The sequence below is a fragment of the Nicotiana tabacum genome, chromosome 19 (assembly GCF_000715075.1).
Source record: "Nicotiana tabacum cultivar K326 chromosome 19, ASM71507v2, whole genome shotgun sequence".
Lineage (NCBI taxonomy): Eukaryota > Viridiplantae > Streptophyta > Magnoliopsida > Solanales > Solanaceae > Nicotiana > Nicotiana tabacum.
Window position 1 is genome coordinate 71,544,108 of NC_134098.1, and position 21,187 is coordinate 71,565,294.

Here is a 21,187-nt window from a genome sequence, read left to right on the forward strand (position 1 = left end):
ATGAAATCGGACCAACTTTGCACGACAATCAATATTAGCATAACAAGCTGCCAACCAATCCATACCCATAATGACATCGAAGTCTAGCATAACCAATTCAACTAAATCAACAGAGGTTGGACGGTCATTAATTAACACTGTACAATCTCGATAGACATGATTAGCTACAATAGAGTCGCCAACTGGCGTAGACACCTCAACTGGCTGTGGCAACAACTCAGATCTCATGTCAAGCTTACCAGCAATAAATGGAGTAATATATGAAAATGTAGAGCCGGGATCCATCAATGCATAAATGGCATGAGAATGTATTGTCAATATACCTGTGACAACATCTGGGGATGCCTCTGAATCCTGTCGGCCTGTGAGTGCATAAAAGCGGTTCTGGCCACTACTAGAACCTGGGGTGTCTCCTCCACCTCTCCCCCTACCACGGCCCTGAGTAGACTGTGGACCTGGTCAGGGAGCACGGACTGAGGGCGAAGAGGCTGCTGTGAATCCTGAAGGCTGAGCTGATGTACCTCTGCCTAACCCCGGGCACCGGCTAATATAATGTCCTGTCTGCCCATAATGAAAACATGCACTCAAACCCTGTCTACATTGCTCGGTGTGCAGCTTACCGCACTGAGTACATGGAGGAGTAAGATGTCTCATCTGTGCAGAACTCAGGCTGGCCTGAGCTCTGCCCCGGTCCTAACTGAATATAACGATCAAACCGTTGGCCCTGCATCTGTGGTGGGAAACTACCTGCTGACCGAGGTGGATATCGATGGAGTGGGGGCCTAAAATCAACTCGTGGCTCCCTATAAGACCCCATAGTACGAGCCCTCTTACTCTGCTCCCTATCCCTGCGAGTATCACGAATCCGACGGGAAAGGTCCTCTGTAGTCTGAGCGAAAGCCTGTATGCGGGAAATATCTACATCATCCGATAGGGATGCAACCCTACAGTCTCTAATCAGATGATCCCCCAAACCATCCACATAATGATGAACTCTAGCCCTCATGGTACGTACTATATCTGGTGCATACCTTGCCAAAGAATTAAACTTATGGCTATAATCCCTCACACTCATATCCCCCTGCTTTAGGCTAAGAAACTGGTCAAGATGGGCCTCCCGAACCTCCTATGGCAAATGATGGGCTAAAACGCCTTAGAGAAGTCCTCTCACTCTGCTGGCGGAGCATCAGGTCCTCTAGATCTTTCCCATGCCTCATACCATAGGACGGCTACATCACGTAGTCGAAAAGAAGCCAACTCCACAGCCTCGGTGACAGAGGCATGCATCACCCTCAATACTTTATACATATGGTCTATAAAGTCCTGGGGATCCTTAGTGGAACTGGATCCTGTAAATAATGGAGGGGCCAAGTGAAGAAACTCTCGTACCGTCGAGCTTCCTATCCGATCTCTCCGGGCATCTGCTCCTGACTCTAGCTGTCGCTCATGAATAGAAACCATCCTAGTCAGCAATTGAACAGCCTCCCTCATCCCCTGCTCCCCAGTCTCTAATGGGGGAACAATAGGTGCTGGAGGTCCTGTGTCTCTAGCTGCCTCAGGTACCAATGGAACTGGAGAGGCTGGGGGTACTGTATCTCCCTGGGCTCCAACAAGTGCTGGGGAAGCTGAAACTAGGGGTACTAGAGACTCATTATGAGCCTCTAAGGGAAATCTATCCCTCTGACCCGGTGGGGAACGACTGGTACCTTCTCCCGGATCCATACCTAACTCTCGTTGTGCCATCTCCTGAGCGTAGGTAGCCTGTTAGATATGAAACACAAAGCACGATTTAGATTTCATATGTTCTTATAACTTCGCTCTATAGAACGATCTATTAATTAAAAGAAATGTAACCATTCCTAAATGCCTCATAGCCTCTTGATTATAAGTGTGGTGCACAACACACCCATAAGCAAGACTCTACTAGACACGGCTTATGGACTCCCTGGGATACGACTTGCTCTGATACCAAGTTTGTCACGCCCCAAACTAGGGGAGGCACGACTGGCACTCGATACTATATTCGATCGAGTTAGCCACTAAACATACTAGCTAACTAGACTGGGGGCCCAACAGATCGGGCAGCACAACATCTGAAATACTAAGCCTGGACCGTAAGGTTATGACATGAATAACAATAAGCCATATAAACATAGGTAGACAAGCCAAAATAATAAAATACTAGCTGGCCGACGAGGCCGCGACTGAAGACATACATGCCTACACACCTATATATACATGCCAAGCCTATGGGCTGGAGACTGAAAGCAGCAAAAAAAGAAACCCAGAATATTGTGTCCACAATAGCCTCTAAGAGTGTCATAAGCACTGTCGGGATAAGGCCCCAACTATACCCAAACTGTACAACAAAAGTAACCATCCTATGAAAGCTCCAGGAAGAGGTGGAGCTTACCAACTCACAGCTGAACCCCAAAATCCTAGCGGAGAGGTCGATCAGAGTCCCTACCTGGACCTGCACGCACGAAACAAAAATGCAGTATCCCCAGGCAACGGGACATCAGTACGAATAAAAATGTACTGGTATGTAAGGCAGAAAGTAGAATCATACATAGCTGATGTAAAAAGGTAATAAAGATACCACCTGACACTGAAACTCTGATAGCCTCCATGGCCGACATCCGACCTCATAGTAATAAAATATGCATGGTATGCTCGTGTAATCGTATGTCGTGAATACATATATATTGATGTAAATGCATGACATACCCAACCAAATGCTAGCAATGGCGGTCTCTCCCGGTAGCTAACCGGTATCATATTGCCAACCTGTGGCCATCTGTACAATATATATAGTCTTTCGGGCAAATAGGCCCCTTACCTCCGATTATAGCTCGAAGTCCATGCATAATATGTCATGTATGATATGAACTTTGAATGCACATAATAGGCCATAACAAGAACTTAGCCAACCTTGGCTCATTGGTACTCTTATTCTCATAATCTCATAATCACCTTCGTATCGCATACAAATGTCTCGTGGAACCTCATATATTTTTTAATAAGTTTGAAAACTTAACTCGACTTTTAGAAAAATAACTTAACTCTGAATATGTTCATAAAAAGCTTAAGGTGCTTCACTTAGTCCTTATACCTGATTTCTTGATAATTAGTAAAAGAAAGTATTTCAAAAAAAATCAAATGTTTTAGTAGTTTAAACATAAAAATTATATTTGAAAATTTTGAAATCGACGTGTCACTTTAGAGATTTTAAAATATACTTTAACAAGGAAGAAGGACTGATCGCAAATACTAAATGCCTTTATTTTTAAGTCACACAACCCAAAGACGAATAAGAATTCATATATATGGACATATATTTAAGAAAGCCGACAAAATGACATATATAGATGTCGAATACCCTTTTTAACCGAACGAGTGGAATATCAACCTAATAGCATCATGAAAATACTTCAGCTACGATACCAATGCCTTTCACAGAAGGTCTTTCTAGCAACAGAATAGTAAAATATCACATTTGGCGTCTTAGAAAATTCTCAAAATTCGTGCTAAAAGGAAGGATGAAGCTTAGCCTTAACATACCTCTCCAACGAACGTCCGAATGCCTGTAGTTCCTTCACGAAAGTTGTTCCTTACGTCCTAAGCTTCGAAACCACTATATATATGCAGCTTATACGCACATATAAACAGTTCATAAATGAGTTTAAATCGGTAGATTTACCATATGACCCTAACTTGACGAAACGCCCGTAGAACTTTGTAAAAACGATCATAAAAGAGTCCCAAGATGATTACCTTGGCAAACCAAATATAAATCCTGAAGAACCAGCAAGAACAACAATTTTCTATCTTCCAAAAATAGCTCCAAACACAGCTAATAGAAGGGGAAAATGATTGCAAAGCGTAGAGATTGCGCTTCTAGGCATGGGGGCAAACTTTAACGATAGAAATCGTTAAAAACGCACCTTAATCACTCAAGAACACCATGAAACCCTCTCTTAAGCTTTCTCACTGTTTTGGGATGAAGATGAAATATTTTGGGGTCTTAAAAGTCGGATTTTCTGACTTATACCACTTGTTTGACCCGACCCGATCCGCGACCCGATTTCAGCCCGGACAGTCCGCAGTAAAACAGTCACAACGTTTTACTCAAATGTCGGTTTGATGTGAGATTTCTTTGGTTGCAAATGAGACTCGTAGACCTTCGATTTGGTAGGTTGTGGGTCCCATAACTCTTTATATATTGGAAGAAATGATCTGATACATTTGACCCAAAGTTTAGAAAATTTATTAGAGAAATTTACGATAACTTTTGCCGACCTTTATTTCGCAACTTGCTTGACTCCAAAACTTAACATGTGACCAGTGTGATATTATAATACCTCATAACACATTATTCTTAGCATATTATACACTCTTAGTCTTATCCCACAGGTGCAAGTTAACTTAAACCTTCCGAACGTGCGGGGTGCTACCCGAGCCATTTCTTTAACCATGAACCTTTGTTTAAGGGATTCCTTTGACTTAAAGCTTTAGTTTAGTTCCTTGATATTACCACACATTTTTAGTCTTATTCTCCCAATGTGCTATACCCAATCATATATACCTAATATAACCACGCCACGTTACGTATATTACGTAAGAGAAGAGAGAAACACCCGGGGTCTCACAGTAATAATATTAACTCAATAACAAGTAGGAAATAAATATAATTAAACTTTGAGTATTTTCATGTACGATTATGCCGAGGTCGTACGACCCGATCTAGAATAATGTGTACATTGTCGAGGGTCGTGCGGTACGAACCATAGATGTATTTATATACTGCCGAGGCGTTCGGCCCGCTCCACAAGAAGAGAGGATAATTTATGAACATCCGATTTAAAAGTTATTACAAGACTAATACACAAAGAGGGATGATTTTTATTAACAGTCAAGTAACCCACCAAAACTCAAGTAAGTAAAATTTGATCTTTTACAATTCCTTTATCAAGTTTCAATATAATTTAGGCACTTAATTAATTTTATGATTTGGGTCCTAAACTACCCGGATATAAGCATAATTAGTAGCTACGCACGGGCTCTCATCACCTTGTGCGTACGTAGCCCCCATAATTAGAAGCAAATAATAATTTAAATCACCTATGGGGTAAATTCCCTCTTATAAGATTAGACAAGAGAGTTACCTTGTCTCAAAGCTCGCTTTTTGGCCTCGAATTCACTCTAAAGCCTTAACTTGGTGCCGAACAATCTGAAACTAGTCAAATGTTATATAAGTTAATCAATGCATGCTCGAAAGTTCGTAATCTAACTATTAGAGTAGTTACCCAACCCCTATTGGAAGATTCCTAAAATTTACCCCAAGCCCACGTGCCCGAATTCCGGAAATGTTTGAAGATAATTGTTACCCATGACCTCACGAACTCAAATATATAATTTTTACCAAATTCCATAACCATTTTCGTGGTTAAATTCCATTTTTATTAAAACCTAGGTTTTTTATCTAGACCCATAATTTTACATGTTAAAATCTACCTATAATCTATGTATTTAACTTACATTTGATAGAAATCACTTACCTCCAATAGCTAGGTGAAAACCCTTCTCTAAGAAGCTCCAAAATCTCCCAGGAAATGAAAGAAATGAGTCAAAAATGGCCTAAGTCCTGTATTAAATGAACCTCACTGCCTCCGGGACTTCCGCTTTTGCGGCTCTATGACCGCATCTGTGGAGAAAGGATAGCAGATGCGGCTCTCCCTCAATTGGCCTCTTCCGCATCTGCGAACCGCAGGCCCGCTTCTGCGGGACCGCTGTTGTGACGCGCGTGCCGCACCTACGACTTTGGCGGCTTCTGGGGTTGCTTCAGCGTTCGCAGGTGTGCACCATGTCCCGCATCTGCAATTTCTGGGCTGCCCACATTGGGCCACTTCTGCGGCTACTGGCTCGCTTCTGCGAGCTCGCACCTGCGGCTGGCCCTCCGCAAGTGCGATTGCACTAGAAGCTTGATGCTTCAAATGTTCATCCAAGGCGAAACGACTTTCGCGCATCGTCCGAATGGCATCTAGGGCCCCCGAGGCCCTGTCCAAACATACCAACAAATTTGTAATCATGAGACAGACTTGCTCGAACCCTCGGAACACGGAAAACAATACTAAAACTAAGAATCACACCCCAAACTAAATTGAATCAACTTATGAACATCAAGTTCTTCCAACTTGCTCCGAACGCGCCAAATCATACTTAAACTCCTCGGAATGACACCAAATTTTGTGTGCAAGTCTTAAATAACCATATAGAACTATTCCCAGGTTCGAAATCTCAAACGGATCTCGATAACACCAAAACCTACTCCAAACCAAATTTAAAGAACTTTAAAACCTTCAATGTGCCAACTTTCAACTTTATGCACCGAAACGCTCCCGGGTCATCCAAAACCTGATCCGAACATACGCCCAAGTCCAAAATCATCATACGAATCTATTAGGACCGTGAAATCCCAGTTCCGAGATCGTTTACTAGAAATGTTGAACCAAGTCAAACTTACCCCTTTAAAGCCAATATTAAGGAACTAAGTGTTCCGATTTCAACCCGAACCCTTCCAAATCTCAAACTTACCATCCTCGCAAGTCATAAAACACTAAATGCAGATATGGAGAATCTTATTTAGGAAAACGGGGATCTAGAAAGTAAAATAACCGATCGGGTCAGTACAATAATAACCCGATACACACAAATTTTGATAAGCCATTCCTCTGTCGAATAAAAAAGTCATTTATTCCTTTAAAGTAATTCACTTAATTGTACTGTCTCCTCTACCCCAACCCCTGCATATTTTCTTTAACAACAGAGAAAATTCTTAGGTGATGTTTGGTTGGAGTACGTAATAGAGAAAATAAATTTCATATAAAATTAACATTGTTTTATATAATGTTAGGTTTGATGTTTTTTCCAAACAAACTTAGTATAATTCATTATAATATTTAGTTTCAATTTTTTTCCGTACAACTAATACAACCATAAGTTTTATTGGGATCTATGTATTATATATTTCAATTTAATGCATGGTAAAATACGAAATAAAAATTCACAAAATTGATAACACATGGATTAGGATAACTAAATCAAAAAAATAATCCTTCATGTAGTAACCACTATTTTATTTTGTTGAACAAATAAAAATATATCTTTAAGTATATATTGTATAATAATTTTTAATACAAGAAACCAAATATCTGATAACAAATAGCCCCTACATTACAATCTGTATTATAATCCTTGCAGTACTAATTCACACATTACATTCTTTGTTTTACTCCATTATGTATTACCGGATACTAATCTCGCATTACAATCTCTATATTATTAATTCCTATATAACTTGATTCTAAACCAAAACACACGCACTTACGTGTTAAAAAGTTTGTTCTCATGTAATTAAACATTTTTGAACTCCTTTTTGTTCTTTTGGCCCTAAAAAGCTTCCTTTTAATAGCTTTATGATTTCTTTATTAATGGTCGGCTCTCCTCTTCTAGAAAGCATGCATAAAATGCACTAAGGATTAGGTTTATTCTACTAATAAATATTAGTAATTGATATGACTAGGTTATTCTACTAGCTACTTCTCTCTCATCTCACACTGGATAGAGATCTTATTAGTCCCATGCATAATCTGAGGGAATTGAGTGCAATCTTATTTTAGATTATAACAATCTAATACTACTTATTTATGTTCATTATTAAGTGTAAACTGGATTTTAATGGAGACATTGATGGGTCTCTTTTAGGTTACCATGCTTTTTTTGTCTACTACAAATCACTTTGGTGTTTTTCTCACACTTCAGTGGTCCCAAATAAGCAATTTGTTTGTGAAATAACTGGAAAAATGGTGAAAGATTTAACATGAACTTTTGGTATGAATACTCTATTATGAACTTTTGGAATGAAATTTTCGAGCCCTTTCATATATATTCAGTTCAAAATAAGAAGTTGAAACTTAATTATACTTAATAAGAAACTATGGAACATCTTGATTGGAACTAGCATGCAATGCTTGTTTTTTCTTGTGCTAATCTTTTTTTGGTTTCTTACTTGTTGTCGCCTAATCGCTTTAAAGTCCGATTAATTTGGATTCGTATAAAAAAGTTTACTTTAAGGATAAAACGCTTCGTGCTGAACAAAACTTTACCTTGAGAACGGCTCTTCCACTCTCCTTGCCCTGAAAACTCACATTCTCAATTTCCATAACCGTGGTAGTAAAGGATAATTGGAATAAAAGGCGAGAATATAACATCAGAGTGCTACTGTGCTAGAGTAAAGTAACAAGTGAATATATTTCCACTTGGCTTTTCAAATTCATATATTTTTCCAAAGAATTCAATTAAATATTAACCCTCCATCAAATCTAATCGTGTTAGCTTTATTCAAGATGCAAATGATGAAAATATACCTTCACGGATCTTCCATCCATTTCATGGCCTACAATGCAAAGACAATATAATCCCCCCAAATCAAACAATGTAAGAACCATATCTCTGAATCTAACCCTGCTACTGTCAAGAATTCACAAAAGCAAAATATGTATGTTTTAAAGAAAGAATAGAATCCATATTCTTATTGCAATAATCTCATTTTGATTCTCTGGCCTGTTAAAGGATCCAAAGACCAGAAAAATGAAAGAGATAGAGAGAATTTCTTCGAAGTCATCCATTAAAAAGTAGAATAGATTAGAGATCAGCATAAAACCAATGTTTCATAAACAAGTCATTAAAACAGAAAGGGAATTGGTTTATCATCATAGTACAGAATTACTGGCTTTTTGGGCAAATTTACAAACACAAACAAAAGAATGATTCTCTGTTTGTCCATTTGTTGGGAACTAAGGCATCAATACTATTATGCATTTGCAGCAAAAACATTAGGCAACAACATTTCTTTCTTTGGAGCACATGACCATTGGCTCCTTTAATATAAGAGGTCCCAAACACAAAAAAATATATTATATAAAAAAAATAGCATTTCCCCTTTCATATACAAAAGGCACTCATTTTCTTGGAAATTTTCTACATATATCACGTGGACCTCTTAGATGCCATCCATCGTTGTGCAGCGTCCCTTTCTTCAATCTGAATATAGATACGCAACGTTTGCCTTTCAACAGCAAACGGGGTTTCAAGAAAATGCCACTAAAATTAAAGGTATCCAAGTGAATACTAATAGATACTTTATATTGACCAAAGTAGATAGAAATTTAGCATCCCCATTCACCTAAAGTCGGGGAAGGGTCGCACCCTAAGGGGAAAGCAGCATTTCCAAATGCAAGTATTAGTGACTGATTCTACGATTCGAACTCATGGCTTATAAGTCATACGGAGACAACTTTATCGCTATTTTAATGCTCTTTCGAACTAACCCGGCCTATGTATACTCCTAAAAACAAGTGAACATCCCTTTTCTAACCATTTACTTTTCTCTATAAATGGAAAACTTATCCTTAATAACAACAGTTGAAAAAAGGGGGGTTTAAGAGACATAACTTGTCTTTAATGGAAAAGGTAAAACTGTGGAAGGAACTGTGAGAAAAAGGTGCAAAGATTTGGGGAAATCTTTCTTTTCTGATGACTTTTTCTTCAACTTGGCAATATGTGATGGCTGGCTTCTCTATACTCTTATATAAACCAAATAAAGAACCCAAACAAAAGGGAACTCAAAAGAAAATCCCTTAAATTCTCCCACCTAAAGTAGACGGTCTTCATACGGATTCTTACCACTCAATATAGGTTGACTCTCCCACTCATATAATCTTAAATCTTCTCCTTTATATTTCCTCTTCAACTCTTCACTCTTTGCTCTTCTGTCTACTATTTTACTTCGAGAGAAATAACACAAACAAAACAACAGGAAAAAATATCCTTTTTTTAATTTCCTTTATCAAAAAGATGACGTGCCAAAGCTTTGTTTTCACCAGAAAAAAGAACGTTCTGTTCCTAAGAAGCTTCACAATTTTAGTGCTAAGCTGGGTAATTATCAAACCAAATTTTTGTTTTTCCAGTGTCCTGTCCTCATTGAAAGCCCTTCATTTAGAAGGCCATATTACTTTCGAAAACAATGAGTTTGCAGCCCGAGATTTCGGCAATCAAATTCATGTCCACCCTTTAGCAGTAGTCCATCCGAAATCCGTTGCTGATATTTCAGAAATAATAAAACATGTTTGGCAAATGGGTCCGAGTTCTGAATTGACCGTGGCAGCACGAGGCCACGGTCATTCGCTTCAGGGCCAGGCACAAGCGCGACGAGGAGTTATAATCAATATGGAGTCATTCCAGGGTCAAGGAATGCAGGTCCACAGGGGCCAATTCCCTTATGTAGATGTCTCAGCTGGTGAATTGTGGATTAATATATTGCATGAAACCTTGAAATATGGATTAGCACCAAAATCTTGGACTGATTACCTCCATCTTACTGTTGGAGGTACACTGTCTAATGCTGGCATCAGTGGACAGGCATTTCGACACGGCCCTCAGATCAGTAATGTCCACCAGCTGGAGGTTGTTACAGGTTTGAAAATTTTCCCATAGTCTGACGAGAATAAGCAAGTATGAAAATTTATTTATGGAGATTTAATATTAGGAAAAAAGAAAAATACTAGTACTAAAGATATGGCAGTGATTTGGTAAAAGGCGGTATGATGGAATATGAGAAAACGGTCATAAGGCAACTTACACAAGTTATTGCCTTTTTTTGTTTTTTTGGTCTGGTATGATATGTTAGTTATTGAAGACTAAACTTAACAAGCTGCAAACGTTTCTCATAGTACAAGTTGTAGCCTGACCTTTATTTACACCAAATATGCAAAGACCACTCATTTTCAATCAACAAACATCACATAATTTGAAAAAAGAAATTCAACACGTGGACTTATTGACATAACGTACATGAACTGAACTCATTGCAGGAAAAGGAGAAGTCTTAATTTGTTCGAAGGAACAGAATGCAGACCTATTCCATGCTGTTTTGGGAGGACTTGGACAGTTTGGCATAATAACTAGAGCAAGAATCTCTCTGGAACGAGCCCCAAAAATGGTAAAAATACACCATAGACTTCAAGAATATGCGAGTTAAACCATTAGAATTTTATTTAACATGTGATTTTCTTTAATTAACAGGTGAAATGGATAAGAGTGTTGTACTCTGATTTCTCCACATTTGCTAGAGACCAAGAGCATTTGATATCTGCTGCAAAAACATTTGATTACATAGAAGGGCTGGTGATAAAGAACAAAACAGGTCTAATGAATAACTGGAGAGCATCTTTTGACCCTCAAGATCCTGTTCAAGCTAGCCATTTTGTATCAGATGGAAGAACACTCTATTGCCTTGAACTTACCAAAAATTTATACCCCGAAAAATCGGATACAGTAAACCAGGTAAGACATGTTCATAAATTGAAAATCTAGTAGAATATCCTGGCTATTTGATGAAATAATTCTAATATAAATGCTTGTTGTTTCATTTTCATGCAGGAAATTAAAGACTTATTATCGCAACTAAGTTATATCCCATCAACACTATTTATGTCAGAAGTTCCATACATAGAATTTTTGGACAGAGTTCATGCATCAGAGCTAAAACTTCGATCGAAAGGACTATGGGATCTCCCACACCCATGGCTCAATCTTCTAGTTCCCAAAAGCAAAATACAACACTTTGCTAAGGAAGTTTTTGGCAACATCCTAAGAGATACTAACAATGGCCCTGTTCTTGTCTACCCCATTCATAAATCAAAGTAATTTTCATTTATATTACGTGTTTCGTCGTATACAAAAATCTAGTACTTAATTTTTCCAATCAATTGACATGTTACTTTGGTTTTATTTTTCAGGTTGGATAACAGAACCTCATTTGTTTCTCCAAACGATGATATTATCTACCTAGTGGCATTTTTATCCCATGCAAATCCTTCATCCAATGGAACTGACAGTTTAGAATATGTCTTAACTCAGAACAAAAGAATATTAGACTTCTGTGATGTGGCACACCTAGGAGTCAAGCAATATTTGCCTCATTACACAACACAAGAACAGTGGAGGACCCACTTTGGTCCAAAATGGGAAGTATTTATACAGAGGAAATCTGCTTATGACCCTTTAGCTATGCTTGCTCCTGGTCAGAGAATTTTCCAAAAGGCAGTATCAGTTTCATAACAACTGATAGCAACGGATAATTCTACGATAGATAAAGAGTCAGAGATGGGTAAATATGCAGAATGAATAGAAAATGAAAAGTTGGTTGTAGCTAATGTAAATGTGAATAGCTTATTAACTTCACATGTTCCTTATGCCTTCTCTGCACATGTAAGTTTAAGAGAAGGCTAGCTCTTTAAGATATAGATTATTGTATCAAGATGCAAAGAAAAATATTGACTCAATGTATGAATTCTTTAATTAATATTCATGATATCATATTTCCTGTCTTGATTTTCTACCTATCTGAAACTATTGAATGTAATTTCTGCAGCACAATTAAGTGGACAACTCAATAAGCCGCGGAATTTTCTAGCCATATAAAAGAAGATTAATATCAAGCATTCGTTAGCAGTTTAGCACTAGTCAACCTATGACCACAGCCCTATATATCGCACTGCTTCTGTGAGAGTCTTTAAATTTCAAAAGGAACTTTAACATGCATGAATTTCATTAAATAGCAATAACTTGAGAAGCACAACCACAATATGATGAAAGTATGCTTATAGCATGTTATAAATTAAGAATATGAGAGAGTTATTTGATTGAAATTGTGCGAATTCGTATATCTACATTGTAGAGAAATAACATCAAATTGCACTCTCCATTGAACTAATTAACAGAATTTGTTTGTTCTTGATCTTTAGTTAATTTATGATGTCAAGTGGAACTGGAAGTTGCCACTTCATGTAATATTAGATATGATTTGAAGTTCAAGATGCACTTTGTATGACATTAAAGTCTAAAACACTTCAGCCCATGCTCATCATATGGATAACACAAGGTGAAAAGAATCTGAATTACGTACATCCAAAGAAAATACTTAAGACTTTAAGGAGAAAACAATTGTTATCCTTTCTATAAGAAAAGACCAATTTCGAGAAACATTAGCTTGTTCTAAAATCTAAGGAACGTGAGAAAAATTACTCTATCAATGCCAGGGGCCAGGGGATAAATTTCAACAGTATTACATAGTTGAATCTTAAAGCAATCAAACATAATAAGAATGGAAGTCACACATTAGAACTTGAAACATAGATAGATGAAGCACCTATAATCAATATAAGCTTTGAAGATTTGCTGGTTTTTCTTGAACAGGAAATCTTGTTAATGATTTTGCTTTTGAAATTGTGATGTTATGTGAGAGATTCGCCACCGTGTCTTAACAAAAAATCTGAAATGAAGTAACGCATTTTGAAACCTTGATTAGTGTATAACCACAATAAAGCAAGAGAAGAAAATCACTATGCTGATATCACAAATCTCTGACATTATTGTCCGAAAAGAGGCATAAACTTTCTGTAACATGATTACCTTTTTAAGTCATTTCTTCACAGTTTGTCACTTCTGGTTCCAGTCCCAAGATTCTCCTACACAGTCAACCTAACACATACTACAGCCTAGGAAAAGAAATGGCTAATTTTCAAGAGTCCGTACCAATTTAAGTGTCTTTACTATTTAGACATTTACTTCAACAGTACAATAATGCAAGCTTCTGTTTACTAACAGTAATGCTCCAAATGTTCAACAAAAAAAAGGAATGGTCACAATGCAAGTGAAAGCATAAAGACTTGAGTACTTTTGTTCTCAAAACCACCAAGGCTTCAAATGATTCTTCACAAAGTAAGTCTGAATCCTGTGAAAAAAGGTAGTAACAATTTCGTTATAACATAAGAACAGCAAAAATGCTAGTCAAGATTTGGTTTATGATCACAACAATAACAATGCACTCAATCTCAAGCAAGTTAAGATAAGCTATATATCCATCTCGCTCCCTTTAAATTAAACAAGTTGGGATCAGTCGTACGAATTCTCACTGACCAGGATTTTAATATTTTTATAGAACTTAAGTAAATAACACAATTGTTAGAGTCAAAGGAAAACATAAATCACTTGGACTTAATTCTATGTAGTTATACACTTTCCATGCATAAATACTATACTAAAATTAATAAGCAGAAGTACAAACATAGGTGACTAACCCCATATGCAATGATAAGCAGCTAGAAGTTGCATTCCTCTGAAATATTCTATTCATTGATACTTCTTAGATGCCAATGACATCAGATATTCGTAAATTGGGCGCCACTCAAAACTCTGACATCTTGTCAGAACCACAATTCTTAGATTTTTTCTTGAGGGCAGTGTTGACCAGTGTATAGTGATGATCATGATTTTTCACTGGTTCACTTACTTCACCAGAACACTTAACTTCTTAAACTGATTGTAACATATTGGTCTAAAATTATCACGAGGGAGAAAGTCAGGCCGACGCTGCCTGGGTTCAACTGATCAACCTAGTATTTTCGACCACGAATATAATATACTACAAAATTTCAATAAGTATCAAATTTTGAATCCATAATGTCAAAATTATAATGTGTTCAATGTTAAGAAGTTTAAAGATTGAACCACTCAAATTTATATATACCGAATCTAGATTTGGACAGCTTAGTGTCTGTCAAATCACAAGATACGATCCTTCCATATCAATGCGTGGCTTGAAAGGTAACCATTGAAATGCATGTGAAGGATTTTGAAAAGGAGAACAACTTTAAATCGTTGAACACAGAACTGAGACTGGAGCCGACGAACAAAAAGATGCCCCATGCTAGTAATTGGAATATGAACGGCCAGTATTTTGAGAGACAGACTACACAAATGCATCCTGTCAAAGATCAATTATGACTAGCCAGTCCAAATCAGGGCCGGGGCTACACGTAATGAGGGGAGTTGAATTGAAACCCCTTCATCAAAAATTACACTGTGCAAATATATGTGTATGAATTGTTTGATCTCTAGTATTTAGCGCTGCATAAAAGGTGGTTTAATTTAAAAACTGTTTTTGGTCATAGGTACAAATTCCTTATGTGACATTCTTGCCTTTTTTTGAATCCTCTCGTTAAAATGTCTGACTTTGCCATTCGTCCAAGTCGTGTTGTTTCTTACACAATATCAATTGGTGAGAAATAGTAAAAATAGATATACTAAATAATACCTCAAGTGTATATTTGTGCCCAACTAGAAATTTAAAAAACAACTTAAAGCACCTCGTTATTTTATTAGACCATTGTTATAATTGCCTAAAAGAGACTGACTTAATAGTATTCTGTATCCTTAGAATCGAACCTTTACTGGTAGGAAATAAAACGTTTGCGTCTAGAAATAATAGTTTCTTGTTCTACAACTATAAAGGCTCTTTAATTGTGCTTTATTAATTAACTATAAAAAAAAAAAAATTAAGCATCCTCTCAAATATCTGACATTGGTTAGAACTCCTTTCTTATCACTACTTTTCGGAAGGTGACAGCATCCAAAAATGGCCTTTTATTAAATAGAGAAAGAAATGTAACAGAATCAGTATATTCTTTTTGGCTTTGCAGAAGTCTTGAATTATACAATTCACTATTCAGTAATGCACTCCTCCTGTAGTAGGGAAGTACATATCCATGCAAAGGCAAATAGATCTATAAGTTACTGGACCTCTTCAACGGCTCATGTCACAACATGCATGGCTCGCTCTGATCAAACAAATGTGTAAAATAGCGGCCACTGATCACTTTCTGCCCTATTTTTTAAAATAACCACTGTTACAGAGTTTCAAATTCTATAGATGAAACGCCATGAAATTGAAACTCCACTACCCTTTCCACCCCCAACGAGAAAACAATCTAGAAATCACGAAAACAATCTAAAAATCACAATGTTATTCAATTGATACAATCAAAGGAGAACGACACCCAAAAGTTATCTATTGAGGTGGGAGAGACTCAAGTCACATACCATAAAAGACCATAACATCAACATTTGACGATGCTAAATTAATAACAATAACTTTCTTGCATATCTCGAGAAGTTTTATAGATTTTGACAAGTATCAATGAAATGGCCGACTGAGTTTCTTGGGCTTCACCCACTTTTTGTGGAGGTCCGACGGCGCGAAATTCAAAAATAGTAAATTTACAAGTAATAATTGAAAAATAATCATATTTTTAAAAGTAATCAAAAGCTAGTTAATTTTCATGTAAAGATAAATCTGAACGAAAACACTGTGAGCACCTAATTTTTTACCGTGCTTGAATATTTTCCGCTCCCATCTTCTCAGGCATGTCCCCACTCCACTTTCATTTGTCCCCCATGCTTGACCCCCCACACTTTTCTCCCTACTCTCTCCATTGTTCCCCACTCCTTGTCCCCCATGCTTATCTCCTATCACAAACTCCATACCCCATTTTCAGTTATAAAACACACACACAACACACAAAAAAGGGGGAGGAACCAGAAAAGAAAGGGGAGTCGCTGCTGTCTTCAAAAAGAAAAGGAAGCACCCCAATTTCCTGAATTTCCTCAAGAGATCCTTTGAGTCATGAGATCTTTCACACACTAAAAAAAAACAGCCACACACACAAATAGAAAAGAGAACAGAAAGAAACGAGAAAAAAGGGAGCTGGTTGAACACACGAAAATGGAGTTCAGCAAAAGCTCACAAAAAATGGAGTTCACGGGTCTCTTTTCATTACTCCATTAACGTGGCTCCAAAGTAGTACACAAAGCAGCCATTAGAGCATCTCATTATTTAAGCTCTATTCCACTCCTAAAAACCAGTCTGTTCGAAGCCATAAAAAATCGTTCTCTGCTAGCTCACTATCGCCGGCATTTCGCCGGATTTTTACCATCTCCGGCCAGCTCTTTTCCCTCGTGAATAGTCCCCAAAACAGTCCAAAAAACGTAACAAAACCTCCACTAAAGCAGTCCGAAAATCAGCTTCTTACATCACTGAAAGAGCTGCAGTTTAAGCTCCATTTCAGTCGTGTAAAGTCACCGGAGTTTAGTGAATTTCCTAAGTCGGCTTCGAGTTTCCGACGATTTGGTCGAGTTTCTGTTGAGGTCTGTACGCAGTTTTGTTGGTATTTGAGCTTCAAAAGTTGTCAAGGAATCGAAGCTCAGACGTATCTATAAAAGGTTCTTTTTTTTGTTCTTATCTCATCTTATTATAATAGCTTGATGAATGTTGTTGATGGATCCCCTATTCTCTGTTAGCATGCTTTCACGTGTGATTTTATCTTGTTTATCAATTATTTTGTTGTTATTGGATCATTGATGTTGAGTTGTTAAGAGGGATTGATCAAATTTCTATGGCTGGCCACTAAAGTAAATCTTGTGTAAATGTGCCTATCGATATTGTTACAAGTGTGTACGTGGCTAAAATTCCCGCTTAACTGCAACCACACACCAATTTGATATGCTTTCGTAGTTCTAGTTGTCATACTGTATCATATCATTCTCACTATAACAAATTAGATATATATATTTGCAGATTTGTTATCTTCCCTCTTAACAATTCAAGTGCGTGAGAGACAGAAGTGCATAAACATGTTGCATAAAATGCATTATTTTAATTAGGAAGTCCAAAAGTAAAAAAAAAAAATAATGGGTTAACTTGATAAATAACTTCATTTCCCATTGGCTTATGTTTTACAGATGACTTTTGCTTGTGTGAGCTATGAGGAAGAACATTGTAGTTTGCTTTAGGCGCGTAAATAAATCAGGCTATGAGTACGGTTTCCGTGATGCAGTTCGCAATATGTACAAAAATAAACGAGCGCGCGACATCGCGACTTGTTCAAACAAATTCCATAAATATTAAAAGCGGATAGATAAAACATAGAAACCAATAAATCACAGTTTATCTAAAATTAATTCAAGCGAAGTTGTAGTCAATAAAGCGACCGTGCTAGAACCACGGGAATCGGGGAATGCCTTACACCTTCTCCCCGATCAACAGAATTACTTATCCGGACTTTATTTTCGCAGACCAATAATAAAGGAGTCAAACCTTCCTTTGACTAGGTATTCAAATAAAAGGTGACTTGGAACACCAAAAATAAATTCCAAGTGGCGACTCTATAAATAAAAATAATCCCTACTCAAATTTGTCACTTTAATTGGAAAAACTCTTTAACCCACCATTCATAACACACCTCATTTATCTTTTTGGTGTAGAAAAAGGGGTGTGACAGCTCTGGCGACTCTGCTGAGGATTTTAAGAATTCGAGCTTGTACATTGACTTTGTTTGGCTTTATTAATTTTTATATATATTGTGATTTATTTGGGCCTAATGTGTTACTTGTCGAGTTTTTACCATTTTGATATTGTTGAACTGTACATATAAATTGTATCTTTTCTCGCATCCCACTGAGTCTTCTGATAATTAGTTATGTTGTGTTTGCCTACCAGCATCACAAAATTTCTGTCTTGAGATAAAGCCAGTTAGCCTACCAGCTTCTGGTGAAAGATTTAGTCACACATGTTTAGGCGGGAGAGCCGTTAGCTAGCCAGTGCTGTTCTACTACTGGTAATGCTTGACGCTCCTCGGCTCGGGTTGTCCGCCCGGGTAAGCCAGGTCTAGATACTATCTCCTTTAGGATTTACAAACTTACAAGAACAAGCCACAAGCAATGAATATCCCTAGTAGGCTACCCTTTATTTGCATCATTTGCATTCGACTTAGCAGCGGTCGACTCATGGGCCGAGTTCTGTTTTAGGACAAGTACCTTGTTGAGACCATTATGTCATGTTGTGTGCTACTTGTTGCATTATTTGGGAGGCTTTCATGTCGACCGACTTTAGCATAAATCAGTTGGACGAACAGAGAAAAAATGATGTGGTCTAGTGCATATAGTTTTTAAAGATTAATTTTCATTAAAAAAAAGATTAAAAAAAAAAGAAAAAAAATAGTCGATTTTAACCGAACTACGCGGGTCTGATTCTCATCGGATGTGAGATACATAGGCAAACCTCATCGGTTCCGGCCCCGATTTTCAAAAAAAAAATCCAAATATATTTTGTCCTTCCTTAATTCCCTCTTTAGAATGATTTCCTTAGAAAATTCGAAAAAAAAAATCCAAAAATATTTTTTTTTAGTCCCACAGTTTAGCTTTTATTTATATTTTTTTATAGAGTCAAAACTCGAGAAATCGGAATTTTTATTGTGTCAATAATATGTTTGATCAAAACCTAACCCCGTGTCTGGATAGACAGGTATACCATGAGTGGGAAAAGAGGTAAGTCTGAAAAGAGGCCCAGATCAGAAGGGATACCAGATTTTCTCATTGTCGATCAGATACCACAGTTGTTGTGGGATTGGTGGAGAGACTTTAAGGAATATGAGTGAAACCAGATAAAAAAATACTTGGGACATTTGGTTCACATGATTACGATAAAGCCCAGGAGGGATGTGATTGAAGCATTGTGTCACGTACCAACTGGAGGGTCATGACTAGCACCCGGGCCATACTTGCCGAGCACCAACGTACATTTTATCTAACCTTCCTTATTATCTTTAAGGGCCGACAAGATCAATATAAATAGTAGACATGGATCATGAACATCCAACAATGAAAGATAATGTCATGAACATACATAACATGGGACGACAAGACTGTCAAGAAACTATATATTAGGTACGAGCTACCATGCTGCCATGAAAGACTATACAACAAAAATCAGCCGACAAGGCATTCTAAACTATACATAAGTCGACACCTGTCTATGAGCCTCTAAAGGAACATAAGTGCTACAACATTGCCGGATCAGGGCCCCGACATACCCATAATGTCTATAACAAAAATGCATACCAAGACCACGGCAAGTCCGGAGAAGGGATCTTGCCAATAACCGCTGAACTGGACAGCCTACTGGGGTGGGGGAGCTGCGTCTACCTGTCTATCAGGACCTGCTGCACGACATGCAGCGTCCACAAATAAAAAGGACGTCAGTACGAATAAAGTACTGAGTATGTGAGGCAGGAAAATATAAGTAAGAACAGTAATGTAAACAGGGATAGAGAATATACAACCTGTGACATCTGGGTACCTCTGAGGGCTACTGACATGAAATACATGATACATACATATATATACATAAACATTTAAAACATACGTCTTTGTGGGCATCACCATCATCATATCGTACCCGGCCGTAATAGGCTCGGTAAAACGTACCCGGCCATCATAAGGCTCGGTAGAATCGTACCCGGCCACGTGGAGCTCGGTAAAACCCAACTGATCAGTGGTTGCACAATAGGTGCCATACCAGGCCGACTATAGCGCGGCTCGGCCGACTATAGCGCGGCTCGGTAGAGTAAAATAGATACATATATATGATGCATGCTGGACTTATTGGAATCACATTTTGAACCTTTCGGAGTGACGTAAGGTCGGTATCCTTCGTACACGTTATTAGGATTAACTCTTCATCAAGAATCTTATAAGAATCAGGAACTACCAACAACATTGATAATATAAGAATAAGAGAAGTAACATCAATATCAATCGTTTCATAAGAAGGGCAGCAATGTAAGTACTGCTAGCTTCTAAGAGTAGAGTATCTTTGGGAGCTCGTTCATTAAATTATGTACAATCGAAGTCATGCAAAAGAATGAAGGGGATAGCCTCACATACCTTGTATATACTGCCCAACCTCAAGCTATGCAAATGTCACGACTCCTTAGTCTACAATAAGACAAATGACACTATCATTATCGTTTAAGCGTCGTAACTATTATGTATCGACCGCAACCTATTTTACGATGAAACGGACAGCACCTCCCCTATTTATATGACTTCCCACAAGTCAATACAATCACCAAACAGCCCAAACAACATCATTAATAATCATATTGAGCCTCCAAAACAGTCCACCAACCAACAACATTACTACCAAGCCTTTCGATATATATTTCACAAGTTCTAGCTTCAACGACTTAGCCGCAACTTGGATAATCTTAAATATATATAGAGTAAGAGGTTCCTTACCTTTAAACAGAAAGAACAACTCCAATTTGACCTTAATTTTCCACGAAATATCCCTCCAATTCTGCCACAAGAACAAGGAAGCGAAACTAGCAATTAATTCGGATTTTTCGGCACTAGAATTACTTTAGAAGACTTGAAATCACCTAGGGTT

General features: G+C 37.7%; 1 protein-coding gene across 1 annotated transcript; it reads left to right on the top strand.

Moving 5' to 3' along the window:
* Positions 1–9,673: 9,673 nt before the first annotated feature.
* Positions 9,674–12,458, top strand: LOC107786307 (cytokinin dehydrogenase 6-like). Its single transcript, XM_016607771.2, has 5 exons — positions 9,674–10,534; positions 10,932–11,059; positions 11,143–11,403; positions 11,500–11,762; positions 11,859–12,458. Exons 1-5 carry the CDS (start codon positions 9,916–9,918, stop codon positions 12,178–12,180), a joined length of 1,593 nt encoding a protein of 530 aa, XP_016463257.1. The 5' UTR covers positions 9,674–9,915; the 3' UTR covers positions 12,181–12,458.
* The last annotated feature ends 8,729 nt before the right edge of the window (positions 12,459–21,187 follow it).